Source organism: Gossypium arboreum, chromosome 3 (assembly GCF_025698485.1).
Source record: "Gossypium arboreum isolate Shixiya-1 chromosome 3, ASM2569848v2, whole genome shotgun sequence".
In the NCBI taxonomy this organism is placed as follows: domain Eukaryota; kingdom Viridiplantae; phylum Streptophyta; class Magnoliopsida; order Malvales; family Malvaceae; genus Gossypium; species Gossypium arboreum.
The window spans coordinates 117,064,323-117,091,674 of NC_069072.1; the positions used below are offsets into that span (position 1 = coordinate 117,064,323).

Here is a 27,352-nt window from a genome sequence, read left to right on the forward strand (position 1 = left end):
CTAGAGAGATTGATTCGATAATGCAACAAAAGAGAGTGGAGGGGAATTTTGTGTTTTAGCCAGAGAGCTTTGTATTTTTTAGGATTTAGGGGCTTGTTTTTTTTTTCCATTTTGTATTCTTCTTTGGTTATTTTTTGTTTTAGTGAAACTTTTTTTGCCTGTGTTTTTTTATCCTTTTTAAAAGAGTTTTTTTATAAAAATATTTGTGTCCAATTTTCTCTATTTGTTCTTATTTGTTCAATTCGGATTTATCCCCAACAAAATTATTTCGGCAATAAATATGATATCTCACATTTTAAATCCAACAACCAAATCATGTTACAGAGTAACCTATATAATATTACATATGTAAGGGAAGAAATCCATCAATTTACGCTATATTAAATTTTTGGGCTTAATTTTTGTATGCACGAGTTCATCCTTTTAATTAACTTTTACAAATCTATGAATTGTTATGGCTATAAACAAAATTCTAGAATTTTGACAAAATAACGTGAGATAAGAGGAGTACTTATATTTTAGATGCCGTATATTATGCAACGATCCAACATTCATGGGGTCACTCACTCAAGACCCCACTACCATTTAATGCATTCCAACTGCGGCACAGGAAAAAATAAATAGATGGATAATCTGTTGTAATGACCCAAAAAGAAAACAGGGAAATTATAAGTTTACAATAATGTCTCAGTTAATACCCCATAATGAGTCTACGACAACTCAGCAAAGGAACATGCATGTCCGTTACACATTTGGTTTAAACATGGATTTGAAGAATCGTCTTTAGCTAAATTTTGAATGAAAAGGACATCTTGCATTATTTAATTTCATTAGAATCTTGTAGTCTCATAATTTGCAAATTGTTTCATCTTAATTAATTATAAAATATATGGTATGATAATAATTCATTTTATTCTTTAATTATAAAGTCAAATTACAATTAATTATTTAAAATTTTAAAAGATACCCTCAATTAAAAAAATTAATCATTACTGTCTACATAAGATATCTTAATTTCAAATAATACAATCTCATCTATCACTTCCAAGTTCCAAATAAAAACATTTGAAAGATATGCCGGAAGAAACAAAGATATAGAGGGCATTAAATGAGCAGTAAAATACATTCACTTTTTATTGAAAGGACAGCACCATTGTTGTACAGGCTGCTGTATTATTACATTTGCATACATGAATTGATAATCGGTTCCCTATCAGCACTGTTCACCAATTCTCTCTCTCTCTCTCTCTCTCTCTCTCTCTCTCTCTCTCAGAGCCAACTGGCGAATTTGATTGATTCACATAAGTAAAAAACAAATGGCGAAAGGCTTGAAGAAATGAGAAAAGTAGTCTAGGATTTGAGTGTGCTTCTTTTGGTCTTAGCCTGCTATACCCTCTGTATTCTATTTATATACGTAACAGCTTCAAGAATTTGCTTATATGTCAAAACTCTAAAACCCAAGAGGGAAAACAAAAAAAAAAGTTTAGAATGAATTTATCAGCTTCACAACGTGGTAGTGGTTGTGAATCTGGTTGGACTTTCTACTTAGATCAATCCTCTTACTCTCAAACCCGGTGTCAAAATTTTGGCGGCAACTTTGATGAGGTTTATGGGGTGAAAGGAGATAGATTCGGGGTTGAAGATGAAGAGGAGGGTTTATCCATGGTGTCTGATGCATCTTCCGGTCCAAGACATTATTACTGCCAAGATTATGTGGAATGCCTCGATGAAAATAGAAGCTTTTGTTCTCATCCTGTAAATCTTGAACCAGCTAACAAAACCAGCAAAAACAAAAAGCAGATGAAAGAACATTGTAGCAATAATCAACAACATTCTTTTCTTGATGACACTGCCAGCTCCCCTGTAATAAGCTTTTCCGAGGTAAGTTCCACTATATTCTCATTGTTCTTATTCGGTTGGTTTGTAACAAAAACAAGAGTAACAATGGATGTTTTCTGGTGTTTTTACAGAAGAACATCAACAAAGATACTTCAATGGAGTTGTTGGACTTTTCACAAGGCTTTTCGGGTACACATTTTAAGGTACTAAATATATACTATATCCTTCTTTAAAGCAGTTAAGTCTTCCATTATTATAAACTTAACTATGCCACTTGTGAGATACTTTCAGGGCAAATCATCATCATTCCAGAAAAAACTTGGTTTCCTGAAATCTGGAAAAGCAGGTTCGAAAAACCTGCAGGTTAATCATCGATTTTAACTTTCTCCTCGACATTCTTAAAAATAAAAAAGAGAAATTTGATGGTTAGATAAGCTGTAATTTGATAAAAGAATTTGGTGGTGGTTTCCAGGGAAGAAGCAAGGAATGACAACAGGGTAAATTGTAACAGCTTTTGTCTCTACTAATGCAGCTGTTCTGGAGAGAGAAATGGGAGGAATGTTGTAGAAAAAGAAAAACAAAACAAAAAGGCCTTAGATCTCAAAGGGATTTTGTTCCTTCCTTTTTACTCTTGTTTTTTTTATTCTCCGAGTCTACTCTTTTTTTTTTTTTAATTTCTTTCTGTCAATGCAGTGGGAAACAACCTGAGAACATTAAAAATAAATTAAAATTTCGATGCCATTGGATATATATGAAATTGCAGGTTTTCTTCAGTTTATTTTGCTGACACTATGCGTAGACAATGTAGAATCTGGTTCTATTAGCATAGAATCTATGTTTTTCAGGTTTATCCACTGTAGATTGTAGGATTTAAAACTAGTAATTCCCTTGAAAGAATGTTGTGCCGACCATAGTTTTTTTCCAACTTGAGGACTTGAAAATTTTGTATGCTCAGCCACAAATAAATTAGCTTCTTTAAATTTCAACAGTCAGAAAGACTAGTCCCCATCTTTTGGCAGAATGATTAAAAAAAAAAAAAAAGGCTTGTATAGGTTTAAAACTTGAAAACAAGAAGCAAAATTAACCTTGGGATCTTCATTTTAACCAGAAAAAGATAAAACTAAAAAAGAAGAGTGTTAAAAATAGCAGTGGTCCTTGGATGGACAGGGTGTCTCTGTATTTTCCATTAATCAGGCGAGTACCTTTGTAGCCCATTTGTGCACATCCAGCCAACCCATTATAAGAGCACTACTTGATGGGTCGGATTTCTGAAAATTTCGTAATATCGGTATTTGAGCATTAATATCCAAACAACCCAATCAAATTTTTACAATTATTCGAATATTACTCTCTTGCCATCGCTAATCAAATTGCGGTATCAATGAGAGTGGAAAAAGTAGAGAAGAGTGATGTGGAGGAAAGTCATGTTAGGACAGAAAGCCAAAAACGTAGGAGAGAATAAAGAGAACAAGGATGACTTAACAAAAGATTCAACCGGATGATTAAGGATGGACACTCCCTCTCGTAATGTACAAGGCATGTGAATAGTTGATGAGTGACTATCCAAATGGTGTAAGACAGATGATCGTTTGTGAGTCTCTCCAATTGATTCTTGTGTTACCACGTATCCCAATTGGAGTAAGGTATAACACCCGCCTAACATAAAAGCTAGGCAGGGCTAGAAAATTTGGTAACCTATGCTTAACCTGATACAAAACAGATATATAGTTTGGATGAAAGGCAGCTTCATTGTCCAAAAAAAAGTCCCAAAAACCACCATCTCTATCACACATTTCTGATAGCTACCCACAAAAAATGTTATTCATGCAAAAACAGTAACTGCAATTATTGAGGTTGGTTTTGGGTGATGAGTTTCCCTTTAAGATCATTAAGTGAAGGTGTTTTTCCAAGCCATCCTGAGAATTAGGCAAACCATATCTTGGATAGGGACATGAATCATAGGAAAAGGACAATACTTCCCCCCTCTTTGTCCTCTAATCTTTCTTTCTTGTCCATTTCTGAACTTGACAAATTAGTATCTTAGCATATATATTCGCATTTAAAGTTAATGTCAACCGGATAATGCAACGTGCTGTCTTCGTTAGTGATTTTAAAAAAAATTGCATAATAGGATGTTATCATGCTTTCTATTCTCTATTTCGTCAATCAGCTTACAAGCACTTGGAACACTAAAATCTAGGGAAATAAATTATTAAAAATAAAATATTTAAAAATAGATAAATTCGGTTGAACTGGTCAACGGATTGAAGTTTACGAGTCAACCAATCTAACCCGTTATTCTAGATTGGTACCCCGACTGACTTCAGATCCAATTGGTTTGACCGATTGGTCTGATCCGGTTCTAAAAACAATAACGAACTTTCATGCATTTAATTCGATACAATATAAATATTTAAAAAGAATTCATTTATACCATAATTTCCACAATTTTAGTTTATAAACCCTTGACTTTTAAATAATAATTCCATAATTAGGCCACCGGTTTGCTAGCCCAATAGATTCGATCCATTTGACTGATACAATTGTTCTATTAAATTAATCATAAAAATAAAAATATTGATTCAATTTGTTCAACCGCCCAATCAATCTATTCCAATTTTCAAGTCAACCAAATCTAAATTTGAAATTTATGATTTATGAATTCACTGTTTTTACCTTAAAAATTCCATAAAATATATTTGACTTGGAATTGAAGATGCAAAAGAATAACCACATTTCTAACAGTTAATTATATTATATTTCTTATTATCTTATGCATATTTACTTAATTTTGCTTTTTCCTCTAAAATTATGTTGAATAATTTATCCAATATGTTATTTTTAATCCCATTACATTTCATTTACTACTTATATGTAAACTATAGCGAATATTGTTTTATTCTTTCTATTTCCGTTGTGAATGTTAATTTTAGTAGAATACAAGTTTTAGGCAGTTTGATTAAGAGTAAACCGTATCTTATGTTTAGACGTTGATAATGAGTAAATAGAGAGGCACAGTGGTTGCGCGTTGTTCAAAACTTTTATATCCTCCGCCATTGGTTGAAGATGCTAATCAACACTCCTGCATAAAGCTTTACAGCATGTTTGGTTGAAGGTAATAGCTAAACCATTACATGCCTATTACTAACCTATTCTTCAGGCCCACTTAAACTGGCGTTTGGTTGAACGTAATACCCTATTACGGGTAGATTCCATTCCGGGCTTAAACAGAGATTTTTGGGGATTTCTATTCCGTGCCTTCTTCACCGTTTACCTATTCGTTGCTTGAAGAAACCTATTCTACCCCTACCAAAATTTCACGTCAAAAACACTCTCAATCAGCAGCCATTTCACATACCCTTCGACTCCGGCATTCCTCCCCTTCATCCAAGGTCAGGTAAACATTTTTGCTTCTTCTTCCTTCACATCATCTTCTTTCATTGTTTCATCATCTATCTCCTTTCTGCAGTTTCAACTACAGGGTAGCAAATTGACTTGGCACGAGCGCTTCTTGGTACTTTTCTTTTCCAATTTCTCTTCTGCAGAGTTTTGTTTGCTTATTAATTTCTGGGCTCCAAAGAAAGGTACCAAGAAGCGCAGATTAGGTCATTCAATCAGTCACAGAGGACAAAGAATTGGCTTCAAAGAAGAACAGTCATTCCCATAAACCTAAGAAACTTTTGTTCCCAAATGGCTCCAAAACTTTGAAGGCTTCTTCTTCAGAGGTTGGAGGTGGTCACGATGATGATGGTGATAGCCATGATGATGTCGAGAAGTTGAGTAGTAGAGCAATCAATGCCTCTATCGTTCTTGGATTTGACACGTTTGTTGTATCCAAGTTGCTTACAATTGATCATGATTATTGGTATGCAAGTTATCTCCTAGGTTTTTCAATTTTTTTTTTTGCATTTTAATTCTATTTCCTGTTTTACTTAGAGTTGAATAATGATTCATTTCAAAAGAGCTTTCTTTTGGTATGCTCTTGTTTTGAGAAGGGTATTTTTGCTTGGTAATAGTTTTCCTTGGTTTCACTTCTCTCTGTGCTAGAGTTGGTTAATCTCTTTCATTCGTCATTTTATGATTTTAATCTTGAAAATTGTTGAGGTGTTTATAACTTTCTAAACTAACCATGAAATCTGAAACATTGCTTGTAAAAGAAAAAGGGGGTTTTTATTTATGATTTGTGCTTTCCTGGAAATTTGAGGTTTATGCAGATTAGCTTTCAAAAACCAAGTGAAAGCTGGAGTCCTCAAAATAAAATGAAGTGAAATCTAAATGCTACAATATTATTTTTTTCCTTATCTCAGTATTTATTTGATTCATATGAATGATTAACAGGGATGGACACTTTATGAGGTACTCCAATATGTTCCAGAACATAATTGGATTGCATACGAACAAGTTCTTAAAGCCAAACTAGTGATAGCCAAAATGGCAATAAGTGAGATAGTCTATTCAATAGGAAATTAGATTGCACAAGTAGTTTCTCTCTCTTCTCCACCCTCTCTATTAATCCTTTAAACGTAAACATATATTACATTCAGCTCATATTGTATAACCTGTGTGTAGTGTTATGAAGGAAAGCCTTCAGATCGGGCCTTGTTGGATTTACTCTTCATAGATCCCTTTCTCATTATTATTACCAGTTTTGAGAGGTAATACTTGTGGTTCATAGTTTATATGTTTTGCTGCTTTGAGTCGTTTTTTTTCCATGGAGCAATGAAACACTTTGAGTTCCAGGCTCTGTTTCCTTTCGATGACTGGTGGGTGGTTCCAGCAAAAGTTATCTTTGATCAAACAGTTTGGGCTGCAATCTAGAACAGTATATATTATGTAGTTTTGGGGTTCTTGCGTTTTGAATCCTCGGCTAATATCTATAAAGAATTGAAGGCAACATTTTGGCCTATGCTGCCTATAAGAATTCTGAAATCCCTGGACACTCGACTATTAAGCAGGGATGGTCGGATAAGGAATCCTGATGAGAAGCCATTAGTTCTACCAGAGATAACAGTACATACGGGAACTGAAGCACTTCCAAAACCTGGTGCGAAACAACCAAAGGAAGAAGCCAAATCCTCTCCCCAACCAGGTTCTAAACACCAAAAAGGGCCAGAAAGATGCTGAGACCAAAGCAATGGAGTCAAAATCCTCTCCAGAGAATGTTGTAGCAGACAAGATCTCTGGATCTTCAAACAAGGAAGTTGATGCTGCAAAACAGAAAGAAATGAAGAGAGAAGAGGAAATTGCAAAAGCAAAGCAAGTTTTAGAAAGGAAGAAGAAGCAGGCTGAAAAAGCAGCTACCAAAGCAGCTATAAGAGCTCAAAAGGAAGCTGAAAAGAAGCTCAAGGAAATTATTTACTTCTTCTCTTGTTTTGCTTCTTTATAAGTGGTGCGGGTTAAAACTGAAATTCTTTTGATGTTTTTTTTCCTTTCAGGAGCGTGAGAAGAAAGCAAAGAAGCAAGCAGCAGCATCTACGATTACTATAAATCCCGAGGAACCAATTGAACCCATGGCTGAAGCTTCAGAATCAGAGAAGGTTGATGCTAGTGCTGAAGCACCTGTTCCTGCTCCTATTTCAGTGAAGGATAAAGCACAAAAGGGGAATGCTATTCGGTACAAAAATCGAACTAAAGGACCTGAGGTGCTTTCAAGAGCCATCCTGAGATGTAAGAAGTCAACCAACTACTGGACATGGGCCGCACCTGCTGCACTAGTGGTGCTGATACTTCTAGCATTAGGTTACTATTATCTTGTCTGAAGAAGTTAACTTGAATGGAACTGAGAGTTTTGGTTGAACAACATGCTAATAGCTAGGTCCATAGCTGCAAAAGTTATTTGCATCCATTGAGGATGGACTAAAAATGTCATAATGTTGCTGGTTGTTCAGTTGCAATGCTTACTGAGGCCAAAACTAAGCAATTCTGGTTTAATTGGTTGTATTTTAAAAATTTTGACTTCCATCAATTTGAGAATGTCATGAGAATCCTTCATGCATTTCAATATTTGAGATTAATCCTAAATTAATATGATTTCAATAGATAGAATGCCAGGTGTTCAATGGGTTTATTGTTCTGGTCTACTATTTTCCTAGAAAGTAGCAATTACTCAACAAGTATGATACATTATTATACAAAGAAAGATGTATCTCAAAGGAAAGCAACATTATATTGTTTGTTATATGTAACAAAGTATCGATTAAAATTATTACTTAACTCATAAATTATATTATGATTTTTAATTCATATAATAATAATTATATTAAGAATTTTATTAAATTATATTTAGTAATAATTATAGTAAAATATGATTAAATTATTTATTATTTTTATTAAATTATTTTAATAATAATCTTATTAAAATTTAATAATAATAACAATAATCATCTACTTAAAAAAATTCAACTAAGGGTATTCGGTCATTTTAGTTTTTTTTCTTATTCTATTACAACGTCATTCCATTCCAACCAAACACAAGAATTCTATTACAGTTCTATTCCATTCCATCCAACCAAACAATTGAATTATTTATTACAGTTCTATTCCATTACAGCTCTATTCAATTATAGCTCTATTCCATTACAGTGAACCAAACGTACCCTTAGTGTTAACCGCATAGATACCAACTATTAAATCAACCTTCTTTGCCTTCATCATTGCTTCTCTTACTATGAATAGCAAACCTGCTTGGAGACAATATGAATCCTGCTTAAAAACCTCATGGAAATATATATATATATTATCAAAAGGAAAGATCACAATAAAACAAAAACCTATCAACAAATATTGAGCTTGGAATCTCAACCATCACAATGTCATGTACTACCCAACAAGATTCCTCAAAAACCTTACATACATCAGTCATTCTCATAGCCAAACTCCCCATACCATCTCTCATCCAGTTCTTTTGCCTCAAGACATGAGTCACACAAAAGTCCTCCATTCGCTGTAAATATTCCTTTACTCTTTCCCCTAGTAAACTTTGATCTAGAGTTTGACTAATCAGGAAATTAACTACCTCTATGCAATCCATCTCAAGGACAACCTTCTTAACACCCTTCTCCCATGTTAGCTTGATGCCCTCAAAGGCCTTTCATAGCTCAGCTTCAAATGTAGGGCAGACCCATACCTTGCACGAGAACCCCCAGAGCCATCGTCCAACATTATTCCTGATCACTCCTCCGACCACAGCAACCAAAAAACCAACACACACAATCGCATTAGTAAACACACATGTTTAGAAATTATTAGGTTCAATATAAATTAACACACATTTAATTAGTTTCATTTTTAAAAAAATTAAAATTTGGGTAAATTACACAAACAGTCACTCAACTTTGGGGTAGTTGACAAAACAGTCATTCAAGTTTCAATTCAATCACTCAACTTTTGAAAAATAACAAAACAGTCACCACTAATCATTTTTTGTTACAAACGTAACAGAGCTACCATTTTTCATTACAGACTTAACGGAGCTGTCATTTTCCATCCCCCTATCACTACTCTCTCATCCTTCTTCCTCTTCCATCTAATAACATCTCAAGAGTCTGCAAGTGATACTCATCAGGGAACACCTGAACTGCACAATCCATCAAATAATATTGGGCAAGATCATCTTTGCAATTGACAACTTGTAAAAGAACCAGATAAAATCCTTTAATGTTACAGACCTCTTAATTTTATATTAAAGAGAGAAAAAAAATAATATATTAAAGAGAGAAAAAAAAAGACGAAAAAGAAGTAAAATTACTTGCTCTAAAGCTCTTGGAAGAATTGTTTCTTTGTAAATCTCAAGGTTCACCCCTTCTATCTAATCAGAAAGTTCAATACAGAAGCATGAATTCCCCTTGAATGTGCATCAAGTACACTGATGCAGAGTTTAGCCAATTGAAAATTTTAGATTATTGATATTACAAGTTCTTGAAATGTTCTCCTTTCTTTTTCCCGCTTCTCTCTTGTAGAAGCCCAAATTGCCCGGGCCCGATTTCATCAAAACCCAACCAAACCTCTAAACCCACTAAAACCCTTAACCCATGACCCATTTACATCTACCCAAACCCATTACAAAACCCAAATATCAAACCCAATTCAAAAGCCCATTAAGCCCCCCCAAAAAAACTTAACCCAAAAAAAAAGAAAAAAAAACCTAACCCTAAAAAAAAAAAAGAAAAAAAAAAACCTAACCCCCCCCTCAAAAAAAAACTAAGAAACCCTAGCCACCTAGCCACTTTCCCACTTGCCCCATTTTTCCTCCCATTTTTGATATCCATTGTTTACCACCACTACCTACAAAATAGAAAAAGAAATAATAGAAAATCATGTAAAAGATGGCTATAAAAAGCCATTCAAAAATCATGTAAGAAAGGAGGAGGGATTTTACAAAGATTGAAAAAAAAAAACACAAAAATCCCTTCAAATTTTGAACACAAAAGAAACATCAATAAAAGGTTGCATCTTTTCTTTTTCCTCTTCTTCGAATCTTTTTTTCTTTTTTGTGTTGTTTTTTTCTTTCTTTATATATACATATATTGTTAAAAATTTATTTTTCCGCCACCGTATGGTGGTTTAACGACGAATGGAGATCGACGATCGACCGGACCGCCCCCTTGGCCGGATTTCCTTTCCCCTCCCTTCTCTTCTTTCCCCTTCTTTTTTTTAGGTATTTTATATATATTATGTATATATTTTTAATGCCATTAGTTATATATTTCTTATGTATATATTCTTAAATACTATTATATACATATATATATATATATTTTAAATACCATATTGTGTATATATTATTATTACAAATTATTACTATTGTTAGTATTATTATAACTATTATTATATTAGTGTATATTTTTGTACATATGTATATATATATTTTGCACATATCATTATTTTATATTATTGTTGTAAATTTTTATGTATATATTTTTTATGTACGCTTCCTAATATTTTCTTTTATTGTAGATATTATTATTATTATTATTACATACTTTTATTATATGCATATATATATATATATGTATTTTTATGTACATATTATTATTTTATATTATTATTACCAAATATATCATTTTTCCTATTTTATTATTAGTACATGATTTGTTTTTATTTTGTAAATATCATTATTATTGTTATTCTAATATTCTAGTATTCCATGTTAATATTTTTCATTAATGATATCATTTTTTTAGTCCTTTATCTATTTTTAATTTCTCACTTTAGGAATATTTTTCTCATGTTTTAATTAATTTCAAAAATAAGACAATGTACCAATTTAATATTAAAACATCGATTTTATCGCTATGTTGGGTGAAATTGCTTAAACTGTGTTAAAAAACGGACACCCTTTCTAAAAAAATCGAAAACTAAAAATTCTCATTTTTCAATCGGATCATGATTAAATATTATATTGAACTCGTATTTTTGAAAATCAAGTCAACACATGTTTATGAGATACCAATTTTGGGCGTCGCGAGGGTGCTAATACCTTCCTCACGCGTAACTGACTCCCGAACCCCAATTTTTCTCTAGACTTTCATGTAGACCTAAATTTGGCCTTCTTTTTGTTTTAAAATAATTTTATTAGGTGTCCGATCACACCTATAAAAAGGATCGTGGCGACTCCTTTGTTAATAAAATCGAAAGTTGGTTTTCAAATGTTTAATAAATCGCCACAATTAGCGACCAAGCGAAGCTAAAATTTTTTTACGTCGCTACAAATGGCGACTCACTGGGGACCCTTTTGAGAGTCGAGTCGAATTAAACTCGCGTTGTCAAAATTTTCAAAGTTCCTTGTTCAAATTAACATTTAGTCGTGATCTTCAATTTTTTGTTTTCAAAAAATCATGCATTTGCATCGTGTTGTATATATTCTAACTTGTTTTATCCGGTTGTTTTACGACTTTAAATTTTTATGATTTTAGTTTTGGTTTAGTTTTTAAATAAAACGTAAAGGTTTGCAAGTTTCTCCCACACACCGTGCACGTGCATTTTGTTGCATAACATGAGCTCTATACCCGGCTTCGTCCTGTTAAGTGAAAGTAAACGCTACGCCTTCGTGAGTTAACTCGTTCCTCCGACAAAGTTAGTGAATACTTTCGGTTACATATGACTTATGCTTTCGTGAGTTAACTTGTCCTCCGCATAGGCATAAGTAAATGTAATCCTCAAATTGATCTCGTAAGCCTATGATGGGCCATGACCGAGGCTCAGACTAATTTTAGTAGATGACAAGGCGATTTATCTGAGTACCCATCTAGAACCAAAACCGCATATAGTGAACCATACGAGCCACCCAACTAGAGCCATGCCGAACCTCCGCTGCTTTAGTAGTCACCAAATAAGTACACGGAAAAACACATCTTACCTTCTATTTCTTTTACATTTGTGCTTTCTAAGCAAGGGAATCGAGTCCACTGGACCAAGTAGCTTAATTTGTTAGATTTTCCACAATTTTTCTCTGTTTATATGTGTTGCGCTAACCAATGTCGTTTGTCTGTATTTTTATTTTTCATCATGCATCGAAGGCATCTTGCTAGGAAGGTGTTGATTAGAGATTGGTTGCCAAAAACGAGTTTCTAATGGAGGAGTCAATTATACGAGTGACCGAAACGTTGTGTAATACTCCTTTGATTAAGGAAATGCCTAAATAGGGGCCATCTTGAAATTAATACCAAATTTTTGCATATTCATTCATGACTGACATTCATTTGACATTCATGCATTCATTCATACATTGCATATCCCATACTTGTCATGAAGATAAAATATATAATTCGCAGCTTGTAATACCACAAGATCGGAACCACGTCATCCAGATAAAACGCTACCGACAAGCTAGAGTAATGGAGGTGAATTCAATGAGAGAATTGAAAGGATGGAAAGGGCTCAAAAGGAATTACAATAGCAATGGCCAAATAGCAACAAGAAACGAGAGACCTAATGGTGAGATCTCGAGAGGAATCACTCGAGCAAAGAGATCAGATGGTCAAAATGATGGAGATGATGACAGCTTTAGTTAAAGGAAAGGAACCCATGCAGAGCCACGACATTGAGGAATCTCGATCAAGAGTTAATCACAATCAAGACCCGCCTATCCCCCCGGATTCACTCCACCACACGCCTGCAAAGCACAAAGAGGGTACACCCAAGGAGAACCCACAGACCTAGAGCAACGGCCGGTGCCACATACTCATTTAGGGCAAGGAATATTCATATCAAATTCAGGGCTAATTCTGCCAATCCAATTATTCCAGATTCGGACGATCCAGCGGAAGTAGCCAGGTTGAGAACGGACGATCGTGAGGCTCAAGAGAAGTATAGGAGCTTAGAGGAAAGACTCAAAGCAATAGAGGGTACTGAAGCCTTCTCTGCATTAAGTGCCAAAGAGCTCAGTTTGGTGCCCGATCTAGTTCTGCCTCTGAAGTTCAAGGTGCCTGATTTCGAAAAATACGATGGCACGAGATGTCCAAAGGCGCATCTTGTCATGTTTTGCCGAAAAATGACCGGTTATGTGAACAAGGATAAGCTACTCATACATTGCTTTCAAGATAGTCTAACAGGGTCAGCTCTTCGGTGGTACAACCAACTTAGTAGAGAAAAGATTCGATCCTCGAAGGACTTGGCGTCAGATTCTGCGAGCAAAGACAAGCATGTATCGACATGGTGCCGATCGGATGACCTTGTAAATGATGGAGAAAAGCCATCAAAACCTTCGATACGAAGATGCGTAGAGATGGAGAGACGTCTCGGCCCAAGTGGAACCCCCACTAACAAAAACGGAGATAACCGTTCTCTTTATCAACACCTTAAAGGCGCCATTTTATGACAAATTAGTGGGAAGTGCCACGAAAGAGTTTGCGAATATTGTAATATCTGGTGAGCTCATAGAGAATGCCGTCAAGAGCGGTAGAATGGAAGGCTCAGAAGGTTCAAAAAGGGCAGCACCTATGAAGAAGAAAGAACCAGAAGCCCACATGGTGGGAATGGGAAGCCGTTATGCCTCTAATCCATATCCGAACTAACCCCGACCTCGAAATTATCCACCTTCAAATTTCTATTATCCCCCTCAAAACCTTTACTACTAAGCACCACCTCCTTCCTATCCCGTTTACGCCACGAACAACCAAAGACCCGTCACCACTTTCCCACAAAACACGGTACCCGCCCAAAGCCAACCCGAAACGAACCAAGACCAGCAAGGCATAATCCCGAGAGACATAATTTACCCCCATCCTCGTGTCGTATGGGGAATTGTACCTGAAACTTTTGGAAAAACAGCTAATTTCTCTCCATTACATGGCACCCCTTAAACCTCCATACCCAAAGTGGTACGATCCAAACGCTAGTTGTGCATACCACGCAGGGAACCAGAGGCACTCTATTGAGAACCTGCCTTGCTTTCAAAAGGAGAGTTTAAGGACTCATTGACGCGGTATCCTACGATTCGATAGTGCCAGTAACGCCACGGGGAACCCGTTCCCTAACCATACCGAAGGGAATGTGAGCACAGTGGGGAAAGAGGATGAATGAAGGTCAGAAGATGTGTTTCAGAAATAAGGACGCCTCTGCAGAAAATCTGGTAGGTATTGGTTAAGAAAGGATTGCTCACACTCGATAGAATTTTTGAAGAAGAAGGTCAAAGTTTTTGCAATTTTCATGGGATTGTTGGACATGACATTCAATCATGTGAGGACTTTAAAAGGTTGCTTCAAGACCGGATGGATAATAAAGAGATTAAGGTCCTTAACAAAAGGGAAGAGACTAATGAAAGAGAAATATGTGCCTCTCACAATCAATCATCGGTTTCCCATATAAATACCGACCGATCGTTAATAATCTATTATGACGCGAAGAAGGAGCCGTGAAACCAAAATGATAATTGAAGTACCATCTCCTTTCCCTTATAAGGACAATAAAACAAGACTGGAAGTACGATGTCAACATTGTTACACCAAGATGAAAAGCCCAAAGCCATGACCGGAAACGTCGGGAAGTAGGTCATTTCACTCTTAGTGGAAGATGTTATTCAAGGAGATAAAGAAGAACAGTGACTTGAAAGAAAAGGAAAAGCACCGATGCACGGATCGATGATGAGCATGAAATCGCTACCGACAAGAAGCTAAAAATCCTGTGGACGAGGAGGAAGCACAGAATTCTTAAAATTTATCAAGCATAGTGGTAGAATAATTGAGTAAGCGACCGGTCACGAATCTCAGATATCTCTCGCTGTTGAATTCGTAACCACACCAAACGCTCTGCTGAAAGTGTTAAATCAAGCTTATGTGGCAAACAATGTATCCGTTGAAAACCGACTAGATGGATGAACAACTTGAATGCGGATAATTTCATTTCTTTTAGTGATGATGAAATATCGCCCAATAGTAGAGGCTCGATGAAAGCGCGCATATCACGACTCACCGCAAGGGCTACATAATACCGAACGTGCTCATCGATAATGGGTCAAGTTAAATGTTATGCCATTGGCCACGCTTTTCGAATCACCGATGGATTTGTCCTACTTAAGGCTCTGTCATTCCACGGTAAGGGCATTCGACGAGACGAGGCGCTAAGTCATGGGAAAGATCGAAATCCTTTGAAAGTAGGCCTTACATTTATGATGTCGAGTTCCAAGTCATGGACATTACACCCTCTTATAACGCCTTTTGGGAAGACCACGATCCATTCTCATTGAGCGGTCCCATCATCCCTCCATCAAAAGGTGAAATTTATCATGGACGGTTGTTTGGTCACCGCCGAGGAGAAGAAGACATCGTCGCATCTGTCTCTCGCTGATGCACCGTGCTTGGAAGTGAACAAAGACGCATTGGAATGTTCCTTCCGATCCCTTGAATTTGTCAATGCCACTTTTTTCGTTGAGAGAAACAAATTCGGTACCAAAATTGTCGAGAAATACTAGAATGGGTGTCAAATTGATGAGAGGAAGGGAGCTCGAGCGAGAAGAGGTTTAGGAAGATATCTGCAAGGAATAGTCGTGGCTTTAAAGCCGATGCACCACAGGCCCGATACGGTTTGGGGTTCCAAATGACATGCGCCAAAGAAGAAGACAAAGAAAAAAATCGGAAAGAAGGATTGTAAGAACTTTGGGCGAGAACCGAATGGGAACCAATAGAGTACCCTCATTTGTCAAAAACATTTACATCTGCGGGAATGATGTACCTGGACAAGATAGTCCACGAAACACGCTATGGTTAATTGAAAAGGGTCTTCAAAATGTCGAGATAAATGTTATTGACAAAGGGGTGATGTGAGTAAAGACGCCTCGAGGATACGCCTTGTCCTCCCGGTTTCATGTTGAACAATTGGACTACCGAGGACCTTCTTGTAGTTTATAAGTCTTGAGTAATGCTCAAACGTTAACATTCTCGTTATGTCCTTAGATATAATAGAATTCTTTTGTAAGAGCTCATTCGCTCTTTATCATTCAAATGAATATCAATGAAGATGCATTTCGTCATAATCTTTCACATTATCACTAATTTCATAATCATTTTCTCATGTCATAGCCAATCCTTACATTTGCCTCATCCTATGCCATAACATTTCGTTTGTTGGTTTCAATACTTGGATGCCCTCTATAGTTCCTTTTCCATTCAACTTTCAGTGCTCGATGTCAACAAAGATGAACAAACCCGTTCTGAGTCCCAAAATTGATTTTGAGAAGGTGTTTGTTTAGGAGAATTCAAGTCAAGAAAACGTCAAGACTATGTCTCGCCTCCGATTTGCTAAGAATGGTGGAACAAGAGGATGAACAGATTTTGCCTCATCAAGAATCATTGAAATAATAAATCTGGGAACCAAGAAAGGAGGCAAGAAGTGAAGATTGGGACTTCTATTTCGGGGGCACTAGGCATAATTTGATTGCTTTGTTCATGAATACAAAGATGTATTCGTATGGTCATATCGGACATGCCAGGATTGGATGAAGATATAGCGGTCCATAAGCTCCCATTAAAGCCAGAATGCAAGCCCATTCAACAAAAGCTAAGACGGATGAGGTTTGAGATGTTGTTGAAGATAAAAGTGGAAGTCAAGAAGCAATTTGATGCTGGCTTCCTACAAGCCTCCAAATATCCAGAATGGGTGGCTAACATAGTCCCGATACCAAAGAAAGATGGCAAAGTACGAATGTGCGTGGATTATCGTGACCTGAAAAGTCCTAAAGATAATTTTCCCTTACCACTCATTGATACGTTGGTGGATAACACAGCCAAACATTCATTGTTTTCTTTCATGGATGGATTCTCGGTATAATCGATCAAGATGGCCCCGAGGATATGGAGAAAACTACCTTCATAACAATGTGGGGAACGCTCGCTACAAGGTGATGCTATTCGGTTAAAGAAAGTCAGGGCAACATATCGAGGGCTATGGTGACGTTATTCCATGACATGATGCATAAAGAAATAGAAGTCTACGCCGATTTACATGATTGCTAAATCCCAAGGGAAGAAGAGCATGTAGTGCACCTCAAGAAGTTGTTCGAAAGGTTGAGAAAGTTTTAGCTAAAGCTTAATTCACCAAATGTACATTTGGGGCTACCTCGGAAAGTTGCTAGGCTTCATTGTCGCTGAAAGTGGTATAGAAGTGGATTCAGATAAAATAAAAGCCATCCAAGAATTACCACATTCGGTACGCAAAAGGAAGTTAGAGGATTTTAGGAGATTAAACTACATCGCCTGATTTATCGCTCAACTTACCAACCAATGCGACCCAATCTTTCGCTTCTTCAAAACATAACCCGGAGAATGGAACGAGGAATGCCGGTGGCTTTTGATAAGATAAAACAATATTTTTCCAGTCCTCCAAAGCTAGTACCGCTAACTCTTGGAAGACCATTGATATTGTATTTGACGTGTTCGAAAGTTCAATGGGTTGCGATCGGGCAACACGATGAGTCGAAAAGAAAGAAAAACGATCTACTACCTCAAGAAAAGTTCATCAATATGAGGCAAAATATTCGTCCATTGAGAAATATTGTTGTGCTCGTTTGGGTAGCTCGGAGACTCGGATAATATGTGTTGTATCACACGACATGGCTAATTTCAAAGCTGGACCCAATAAGATACATGATGGAATCACCCGCACTCTCAGGAAGAATGGCACAATGGCAGATCTTACTATCAGAATATGATGTCGTCTATATGAGCTAAAAGTCGACAAAAGGAGTGCAATAGTGACTTCTTAGCAACTCAAACGACAGAGGAATATGAGCCTTTAAGATTCGATTTCCCAGATGAAGATTTAATGTGCATCATAGAAATAGAATCCGAGTCATCAAAAGAGAAGTCATGGAAGATGTGCTTTGATGGTGCGCCAAATGCTTTAGGGCATGGAATTAGAGCAATCTCGGTATCACCGACAGAATCATTATCCGCTTATCGCAAGACCGAACTTCTTCGTACCAATAATATCTCGTAATATGAGGCTCAGATCATCGGGCTTCGTGCACTATCGAACGAAACATCAAGATCTTGGAGGTGTACGGGACTCAAATTTAGTGATTTACCAAACCGTGGAGAATGAGAAGTGAGGACTTAATATCACCAGACGGGAATCATTATCCGCTTCTCGCAAGACCGAACTTCTTCGTACCAATAATATCTCGTAATATGAGGCCTGCATCATCGGGCTTCGTGCAGCTATCGAACGAAACATCAAGATCTTGGAGGTGTACGGGGATTCAGCCCTAGTGATTTACCAAATCCGTGGAGAATGAGAAGTGAGGGACTTAAAATTGATTAAGTACGAGATTTAGTGGCTAGATTGATCAAGGAATTCAAAGAAATAACTTTTCATTACTTCCCACGAGAAGAGAATCAATTGGCTGATGCCCTGGCCACTTTGGCTTCAATGTTCAAAGCAAGTAAAGAAGCGAAATAATGCCCTCAAAATGAGCATATACGAGGTCCCCGCACACCTTGTAGCATTGAGAAAGAAGTAGACGGACGGCCTTGGTTCTATGATATCTTAGAATATATCAAGAATCAAAGGTATCCCGAACAAGCAAATGAGAACGATAAAGAACAATTAGAAGAATGGCAATGGATTTGTTCTTGATGGGGATATCCTGTATAAAGAGGAAAGGATCGATGCTTTTGAGATGTGTGGATGATGTTGAAGCCGAAAAATACTTGAAGAGGTCCATGAGGAATTTGCAAAACGCATGCCAATGGTTTCAATATGGCCGAAAGATCATGAGACTCGGTTATTATTGGTGACAATGGAAAATGATCGAATCAATTTTGCGTAAAATGCCACAAATGTCAAATCTATGGCGATAAAATTCATGTAGCCCTTCACCCCTTCATGTCATGACTTCTCCGTGGCCTTTTTCTATGTGGGGCATGGATGTCATAGGTCAATTTCTCCAAAAGCATCAAATGGACATCGATTCGTTTTTGTGGTTATTGATTACTTCACAAAATGGATAGATGCCGCTTCGTTTGCCAATGTGACGAGGACTGCAGTTTGCAGGTTTTTGAAAAAGGAAATCATTTACCGGTATGGTTTGCCTGAAAGAATCATTTCAGATAGTGCCACGAATCTAAACAATAAGATGATGAAAGAAGTGTGTGAGCAGTTCCAAATAAAGCATCATAACTCCTCGCCCTATCGCCCAAAGATGAACGGGGCTGTTGAAGCAGCCAATAAAAATATTAAGAAGATTATTGGGAAAATGACTGAGACATATAAAGATTGGTACGAGAAACTACCATTTGCTTTGTATGCATATCGCACATCTGTACGAACATCTACAGGAGCAACTCCTTTCTCTCTGGTTTATGGAATGGAAGCTGTGCTACCTATTGAGGTTAAGATCCCCTCTCTACGAGTCTTAATGGAATCAAAGTTAGAAGAAGCAGAATGGGTACAAGTTCGATATGATCAACTGAACCTCGTTGAAGAAAAGCGTCTCAGGGCAATTTGCCATGGACAAATGTACCAGAAAAGAATGATCACAGCCCATGACAAGAAGGTACGGCCAAGAGAATTTCATGAAGGAGAACTCGTACTGAGGAAAATTCTCCCAATACAAAAAGACCTGCGAGGAAAATGGGTACCAAATTGGGAAGGACCATATGTCGTAAAGAAGGCATTCTTAGGAGGAGCTTTGATCCCTACCGAGATGGATGGGAAAGAGTTGTCGAATCCAGTGAACTTAGATGCTGTGAAGAAATATTATGCTTAAGATGAAAACCCGAAAAGGGCATCTTAAAAAAAAAAAGGGATCAAGGCGAAAACCCGAAAAGGGCGTCTTGATTAGTACAAAAGATTAGGATGAAAACCCGAGAGGCGTCCTAATGAAACAAACTGGCGGTCGAACGATAGGTCAAGCAGTAAAGCTACAAGATTTGAAGCATTTCGAAAGCTCAAATCTTCTACGCAAGAAGCCGCTCGAAAAGATTTTTGATTGAGGAACGAGGAAGAGTTCATGTGTTGAATATCTAGAGCATTTGTATCCGCTGAATACGATCCTTTCTTTCTTTTGACATTTTTACTCTCATTGGTTAACTTGCTTTGTTTGCCACATTTGAAATAGATGAATATGAAATATCATTTTGTCCCTATCGACCTTTTTCATGCATCTCATTATGTGTTTATTTACATAATAAATGGTGAAATGACATACTCTAAACAAAAGAAATGTTGAGCATTACGGATGAAAATTTGATAAGCACAAGAGTCTCAAAGTAAGAACAAAGTTCAATCAAGGCGTAAGAGTGATATCTCGAGAAACGCCGATTACTCGTGAAGCTTGAAGATGTATAAGGCTCAAGAGAAAGTCGAGAATCAAAGCAATGAACACAGATCCTCAACAATCGTGGCTAAATGGACATACGACAAACATGCTTAAGGAGCACCGCATAATCATGTAGGCATAAAAGCATTTAAGAAAAACATGTGCATATCATGATAACATCATACATGGCATATACAGTACTCCAAAGAGAGCAAGAAATCTTGAATGAGAGTCGACCGAATCAAAGGAAAAGACACCCAAGTTCTACCAAAGGATGTGTTTTGGTATTTTGATGTTTTAATTCATGCTTTTCAAGGAAATCAACTCATATTGCGAGAGATGAGTTGAGCCTCAAGACACGTTGAGGTATTTTTAATTTTGTTTTCAAAATCAACTCATATTGCGAGAAGTGAGTTGAGCCTCGGGGCATGCTGAGGTATTTTTTAGTTGACTCATATTGCGAGAGGTGAGTTAAGCCTTTTAATTTTTGTTTTTCAAAATCAACTCATATTGCTAGAGGTGAGTTGAGCCTCGGGGCACGCTGAGGTATTTTCAATTTTTGTGTTTTAATTTCAACTCATATTGCGATAGGTGAGTTGAGCCTCAAGTCACGCTGAGGTATTTTCAATTTCTGTTTTCAATTTACGTTGTTCAAGAATCAACTCATATTGCGAGAGGTGGGTTAAACCTTTTAATTTCTACTTTTTCAAAATCAGCTCATATTGCGAGAGGTGAGTTGAGCCTCGAGTCACGCCGAGGTATTTTCAATTCTTTTCAATTTACGTTGTTCAAGAATCAACTCATATTGCGAGAGGTGGGTTGAACCTTTAATTTCTACTTTTTCAAAATCAGCTCATATTATGAGAGGTGAGTTGAGCCTCGTGTCACGCCGAGGTATTTTCAATTCTGCTTTTCAATTTACGTTGTTCAAGAATCAACTCATATTATGCAGAAGTGGGTTGAACCTTTTAATTTCTACTTTTTCAAAATCAGCTCATATTAGCGAGAGGTGAGTTGAGCCTCAGTCACGCTGAGGTATTTTCAATTCTGCTTTCAATTTATGTTGTTCAAGAATCAACTCATATTATGAGAGGTGGGTTGAACCTTTTAATTTCTACTTTTTCAAAATCAGCTCATATTGCGAGAGGTGAGTTGAGCCTCGGTTCACATGCCGAGGTATTTTCAATTTCGTCTTTCAAAAAAATTCAACTCATATTAGAAATGAGTTGAGCCTCAAGACACGTTGAGGTAATTTCAATTTTGTTTTCAAAATTCAACTCATATTGTGAGAAATGAGTTGAGCCTCAAGACACGTTGAGGTAATTTCAATTTCTGCTCAAAATGAGTTGAGCCTCAAGACACGCCGAGGTAATTTCAATTTCTTTTCAAAATTCAACTCATATTGCGAGAAATTAGTTGAGCCTCAAGACATGCCGAGGTATTTTCAATTTCGCTTTTTCAAAAAAAATCAACTCATATTGTGAGAAATGAGTTGAGCCTCAAGACATGCCGAGGTATTTTCAATTTCATTTTCAAAAAATCAACTCATATTATGAGAGGTGAGTTGAGCCTCAAGACACGCTGAGGTAATTTCAATTTCATTGTCAAAAAATCAACTCAGATTGTAAGAGGCGAGTTGAGCCTCAGGTCACACGCCGAGGTATTTTCAATTTCCGTTTTTCAATTTCTGCCTTTCAAAAAAAAATCAACTCATATTGCGAGAGGTGAGTTGAGCCTTGGCTCATGCGCTGAGCTATTTTCAATTTTTGTCTTTCAAAAAAATCAACTCATATTGCGAGAGGTGAGTTGAGCTTCAGATCACACACTGAGGTATTTTTTCAATTTATATTTTTCAAAAAAATCAACTCACATTGCGAGATGTGAGTTGAGCCTCGGGTCACATGTCGAGGTATTTTCAAAATCTGTTTTTCAGATTCTGTTTTCAAAAATCAACTCATATTGCGAGAAGTGAGTTAAGCCTTGGCTCACGTGCTGAGCTATTTTTAATTTCTGTTTTTTTTTTCAAAAAAATTCAACTCATATTGCGAGAGGTGAGTTGAGCTTTTTAATTTCTGCGAGAGTTGAGTTGAGTCTTTTAATTTCAGTTTTTCAAAAATCAACTCATATTATGAGAGGTGAGTTGAACCTCCAAATACATATCGAGGTATTTTCAAAATCGCTTTTCAAGTTAAGTTTCAAAAATCAACTCATATTGCGAGAGGTGAGTTGAGCCTTGGCTCACGCTACCGAGCTATTTTCAATTTCTGTTTTTAATGTCTGTTTTTAGAGAGTCAATTCATATTGCGAAAAATGAGTTGAGCTCAGGATCACATGCCGAGTAGAGAATAAAGATTGAAGCTGATTGAAGACGTCAGATTCTGTCTCCTTAAAGTTGCAGTGGAGTTGATCGAGGGCATCAGATCTTGCCTTTCTGGAGTCGCAGAAGAAAAGACCACAAACCTTGTCTTACTGAAGCGATAGAAGAGTAGATTGAAGTTGTAGATCTCACCTTTCGGGTTACAGTGAAGTAGATCGAGCCATACATTTCATATCCTTGAAGTTACATCGAATAAATTGAAGCTACAAGGCGTATATCACAAGATGCAGTGGAGTGAACCAAAGCTACAAGATGCGGTGGACTGAAAAGGGACTAACTAAACAAGAAGAGTTCCAAAGCAAGTCAAGACCTAGCAAGACCGGGCAAATTTGGTCTTCCTTGAAAGTCTTTGCTCTATTATCGTTGCACGACAATGAGCAAAGAGGGCAAATAGAAGCCCAAATTGCCCGGCCCGATTTCATCAAAACCCAACCAAACCTCTAAACCCACTAAAACCCTTAACCCATGACCCATTTACATCTACCCAAACCCATTACAAAACCCAAATATCAAACCCAATTCAAAAGCCCATTAAGCCCCCCCAAAAAAACCTAACCCAAAAAAAAAGAAAAAAAAACCTAACCCTAAAAAAAAAAGAAAAAAAAAACCTAACCCCCCCTCAAAAAAAAACTAAGAAACCCTAGCCACCTAGCCACTTTCCCACTTGCCCCATTTTTCCTCCCATTTTTGAGTCTACCACCACTACCTACAAAATATAAAAAGAAATAATAGAAAATCATGTAAAAGATGGCTATAAAAAGCCATTCAAAAATCATGTAAGAAAGGAGGAGGGATTTTACAAAGATTGAAAAAAAACACAAAATCCTTCAAATTTTGAACACAAAAGAAACATCAATAAAAGGTTGCATCTTTTTCTTTTTCCTCTTCTTTCGAATCTTTTTTTCTTTTTTGTGTTTTTTTTTCTTTCTTTATATATACATATATTGTTAAAAATTTACCTTTTCCGCCACCGTAGGCGGTGGGTTTGACGACGGCGGAGATCGACGATCGACCGTGACCGCCCCCTTGGCGGATTTCCTTTCCCCTCCCTTCTCTCTTCTTTCCCCTTCTTTTTTAGGTATTTTATATATATTATGTATATATTTTTAATGCCATTAGTTATATATTTCTTATGTATATATTCTTAAATACTATTATATACATATATATATATATATTTTAAATACCATATTGTGTATATATTATTATTACAAATTATTACTATTGTTAGTATTATTATAACTATTATTATATTAGTGTATATTTTATGTACATATGTATATATATATTTTTGCACATATCATTATTTTATATTATTGTTGTAAATTTTTATGTATATATTTTTTATGTACGCTTCCTAATATTTTCTTTTATTGTAGATATTATTATTATTATTATTACATACTTTTATTATATGCATATATATATATATGTATTTTTATGTACATATTATTATTTTATATTATTATTACCAAATATATCATTTTTCCTATTTTATTATTAGTACATGATTTGTTTTTATTTTGTAAATATCATTATTATTGTTATTCTAATATTCTAGTATTCCATGTTAATATTTTTCATTAATGATATCATTTTTTTGCGTCCTTTATCTATTTTTAATTTCTCACTTTAGGAATATTTTTTCTCATGTTTTAATTAATTTCAAAAATAAGACAATGTACCAATTTAATATTAAAACATCGATTTTATCGCTATGTTGGGTGAAATTCGTCGGCTTGTGTTAAAAAACGGGACACCCTTTCTAAAAAAAAATCGAAAACTAAAAATTCTCATTTTTCAATCGGATCATGATTAAATATTATATTGAACTCGTATTTTTGAAAATCAAGTCAACACATGTTTATGAGATACCAATTTTGGGCGTCATGAGGTGCTAATACCTTCCTCACGCAGAATCGACTCCGAACCCCAATTTTTCTCTGGACTTTCATGTAGACCTAAATTTGGCCTTCTTTTTGTTTTAAAATAATTTTATTAGGTGTCCGATCACACCTATAAAAAAGGATCGGTGGCGACTCCCTTTGTTAATAAAATCGAAAGTTGGTTTTCAAATGTTTAATAAATCGCCACAATTAGCGACCAAGCGAAGCTAAAAAATTTTTTTTACGTCGCTACATCTCTAACTCTACCAAGTCCTTGCAAAACAAAAATTAGAATTGAAGTCTTTAACTCAAGATGACCAAAAAGTATGAATGAATCACAAGCACCATGACACTTACATGGCCAAAATTTATGCTCTCATGATATATTTTCACTTCTATGCATTCATGTACTTTGGTGCATTGTATATTTGAAAAAAAAAAGCTTGATAATAGACATTCAACCTCAAGCTGCATTCGCACCCAAAGTTTATTCATTTCGGTGAAATTTTCTAGTATAAATTCCACAGCATCCATCATAGTGTCAACTTTCATTAATGGGGGAGAGGGAAAGGGACGGAGGGAGAGGGTTAACAAAGGGATGGTAGGGGAGAGGGAAAGAATCAAAGCAAGAGGAGGAATGGTGGGGAAGAGGGGGAGAGGGAGAGAACCAAGGGAAGGGAGGGATGGTAGGGAGGAGAGAAAGGGATAGGAGAGCAGTGGGGATGGAAAATGATAGCTCCATTAAGTCTATAACGAAAAATGGTAGCTCCATTATGTCTGTAACGAAAAATGGTTAGTAGTGACAGTTTTGTTATTTTTTGAAAGTTGAGTGACTGAATTTAAATCTGTATGACTATTTTGTCAGCCACCCTAAAGTTAAGTAACTGATGGTGTAATTTACCCTTAAAATTTCACTAATTTACATCTCTTTGTTATTTGATACATAAAGATATGGTTATGAAAATTTTAATCAACTATTCTTTTTTTTTCTTTCTAACAATTTAGGTAATCATATATATATATATATATATATATATATATATATATATATATATTATTCCTTCTTATTTATAACCCAAATAATATTACATTGGATTTCCTTATTAATCAGCCTTTAGAGTTGAACCGCCTCCCAAAATATTACAAACTATTAACTCAATTTATATCTCTACAATTATATTTAGTATATGAGTTGACATTTTTTTTAATTTGGTATTCGTATTATTTTTGGTTTAATTTGATGCCTTCATTTGATAAATTTTAAATATTTTGGTACTCAAAAGTAACGATGTTCACTTTTTAGTATTTAGTTCGGATTTTAGGTTGATTTGATAAAAGTTAATTGCTAATATTATTAAGTTTGATTTTTTAGGAATTTATTAATAGAATAAAATTACTGTTATTTGTGAATTTGTTTAATTTTACATTTAATTTGTCAAATACATTTTGATGGATGTAATTTTATTCGAATTTTGGATGTTGATTTGAGAAAAGTTAATTGCTAGTATTATTAAGTAATTAAGAATTTTCATCAAATCAACTCGAAAAGTCCAAAATAAATATAAAAAATTAACATGGTTATCTTTTAAGTATCACAACATTTAACTTTTATGAAATATATGTATCACATAGAATAAAAAATTAATGCAAGTACCAAATTTAAAGAAAAATCAAATTTGCATTAAGCGACAACCCTAATTCCGAATATCTAAACTATCCCAAATCACATTCTTCTCCGCATTCGGTTCGACATTGCAAGTAATTCTTATACTATTTTCTGAGTTTATGTTTAAAGTCCCCGATTTTGATTCAAAAAGCGAACATTTTTATATCTTTTATATGTTTAATAACATGGAGGAAAAAAAAAAGAGTGCATTGAGGAGGTAAATTCCTTTTTTCACTTTCGATTGATATATGTATGTTTGTGATTAACTAATATCAGAAAAATCAATTTTATAATATACATATGGCATATAACTAAATTCTAACTCCTCTATAATCATTAAAGGAATACATTGTTTTACTCGTTAACAATCATTACTCCTGTACTTCCGTTGAAAGCAAATATTACTATTAATATTTCAAGTAATTCACGATAATTTAAACACAATAATTATACATATTTAATTTTTAACTAAAATATAATTAACTATAAAAGGTCACACAAATATCAACATTTATCATCCAGATTAATAGTACTTAAAGTTGCTAGATATTGAGAAGGGTAAGTGGAGTCCAATTCGTATTTCAAGATCGGGTCCTAATGTATCTCACTTCTTCTTCGTGGATGACTTGGTAATCTTTTGTAAAGTTGAGCTAGAGCAAGCACGTTTATTACAAAGTATCTTGAATCACTTTTGTGATTTTTCGGAGCACAAAATTAGTACTAAAAAAAGTAACATATTCTTCTCCGAAAGTACCGACCATGGCTTGGCTGACCATATTAGCCATTTACTTGGTTTCCATGAAGTTCAAGATCTTGGAACGAATCTAGGA

At 35.6% G+C, this 27,352-nt stretch overlaps 1 protein-coding gene and 1 long non-coding RNA gene across 4 annotated transcripts; both read left to right on the forward strand.

The window, feature by feature from the left end:
• The first annotated feature begins 1,169 nt into the window (after positions 1-1,169).
• Positions 1,170-2,596, forward strand: LOC108475678 (protein SOB FIVE-LIKE 5-like). 2 transcript variants are annotated; one of them, XM_017777663.2, is made up of 4 exons: positions 1,170-1,881; positions 1,971-2,042; positions 2,131-2,185; positions 2,312-2,596. In XM_017777663.2, exons 1-4 carry the CDS (start codon positions 1,489-1,491, stop codon positions 2,338-2,340), a joined length of 549 nt encoding a protein of 182 aa, XP_017633152.1. In that variant the 5' UTR covers positions 1,170-1,488; the 3' UTR covers positions 2,341-2,596. The 2 variants fall into 2 exon arrangements, with proteins under 2 accessions (XP_017633152.1, XP_017633151.1); XM_017777662.2 differs by having other exon boundaries at positions 1,171-1,881; positions 2,131-2,202.
• A 2,206-nt stretch (positions 2,597-4,802) lies between these two features.
• LOC108476350 (uncharacterized) lies at positions 4,803-6,425 on the forward strand. Of its 2 annotated transcripts, XR_008280212.1 has the most exons (3): positions 4,889-5,236; positions 5,309-5,704; positions 6,178-6,425. It is a non-coding gene; the product is annotated as an uncharacterized LOC108476350 (long non-coding RNA). The 2 variants fall into 2 exon arrangements; XR_008280211.1 differs by lacking the exon at positions 6,178-6,425 and having other exon boundaries at positions 4,803-5,236; positions 5,309-5,620.
• Positions 6,426-27,352: the final 20,927 nt, after the last annotated feature.

Coding starts and splice junctions, on each gene's coding strand:
- LOC108475678 (XM_017777662.2), top strand. CDS start 1,489: ATGAATTTATCAGCTTCACAACGTGGTAGTGGTTGTGAATCTGGTTGG. Junction 1,882..1,970: donor CTGTAATAAGCTTTTCCGAG/GTAAGTTCCACT, acceptor GTGTTTTTACAG/AAGAACATCAACAAAGATAC. Junction 2,043..2,130: donor TTTCGGGTACACATTTTAAG/GTACTAAATATA, acceptor AGATACTTTCAG/GGCAAATCATCATCATTCCA.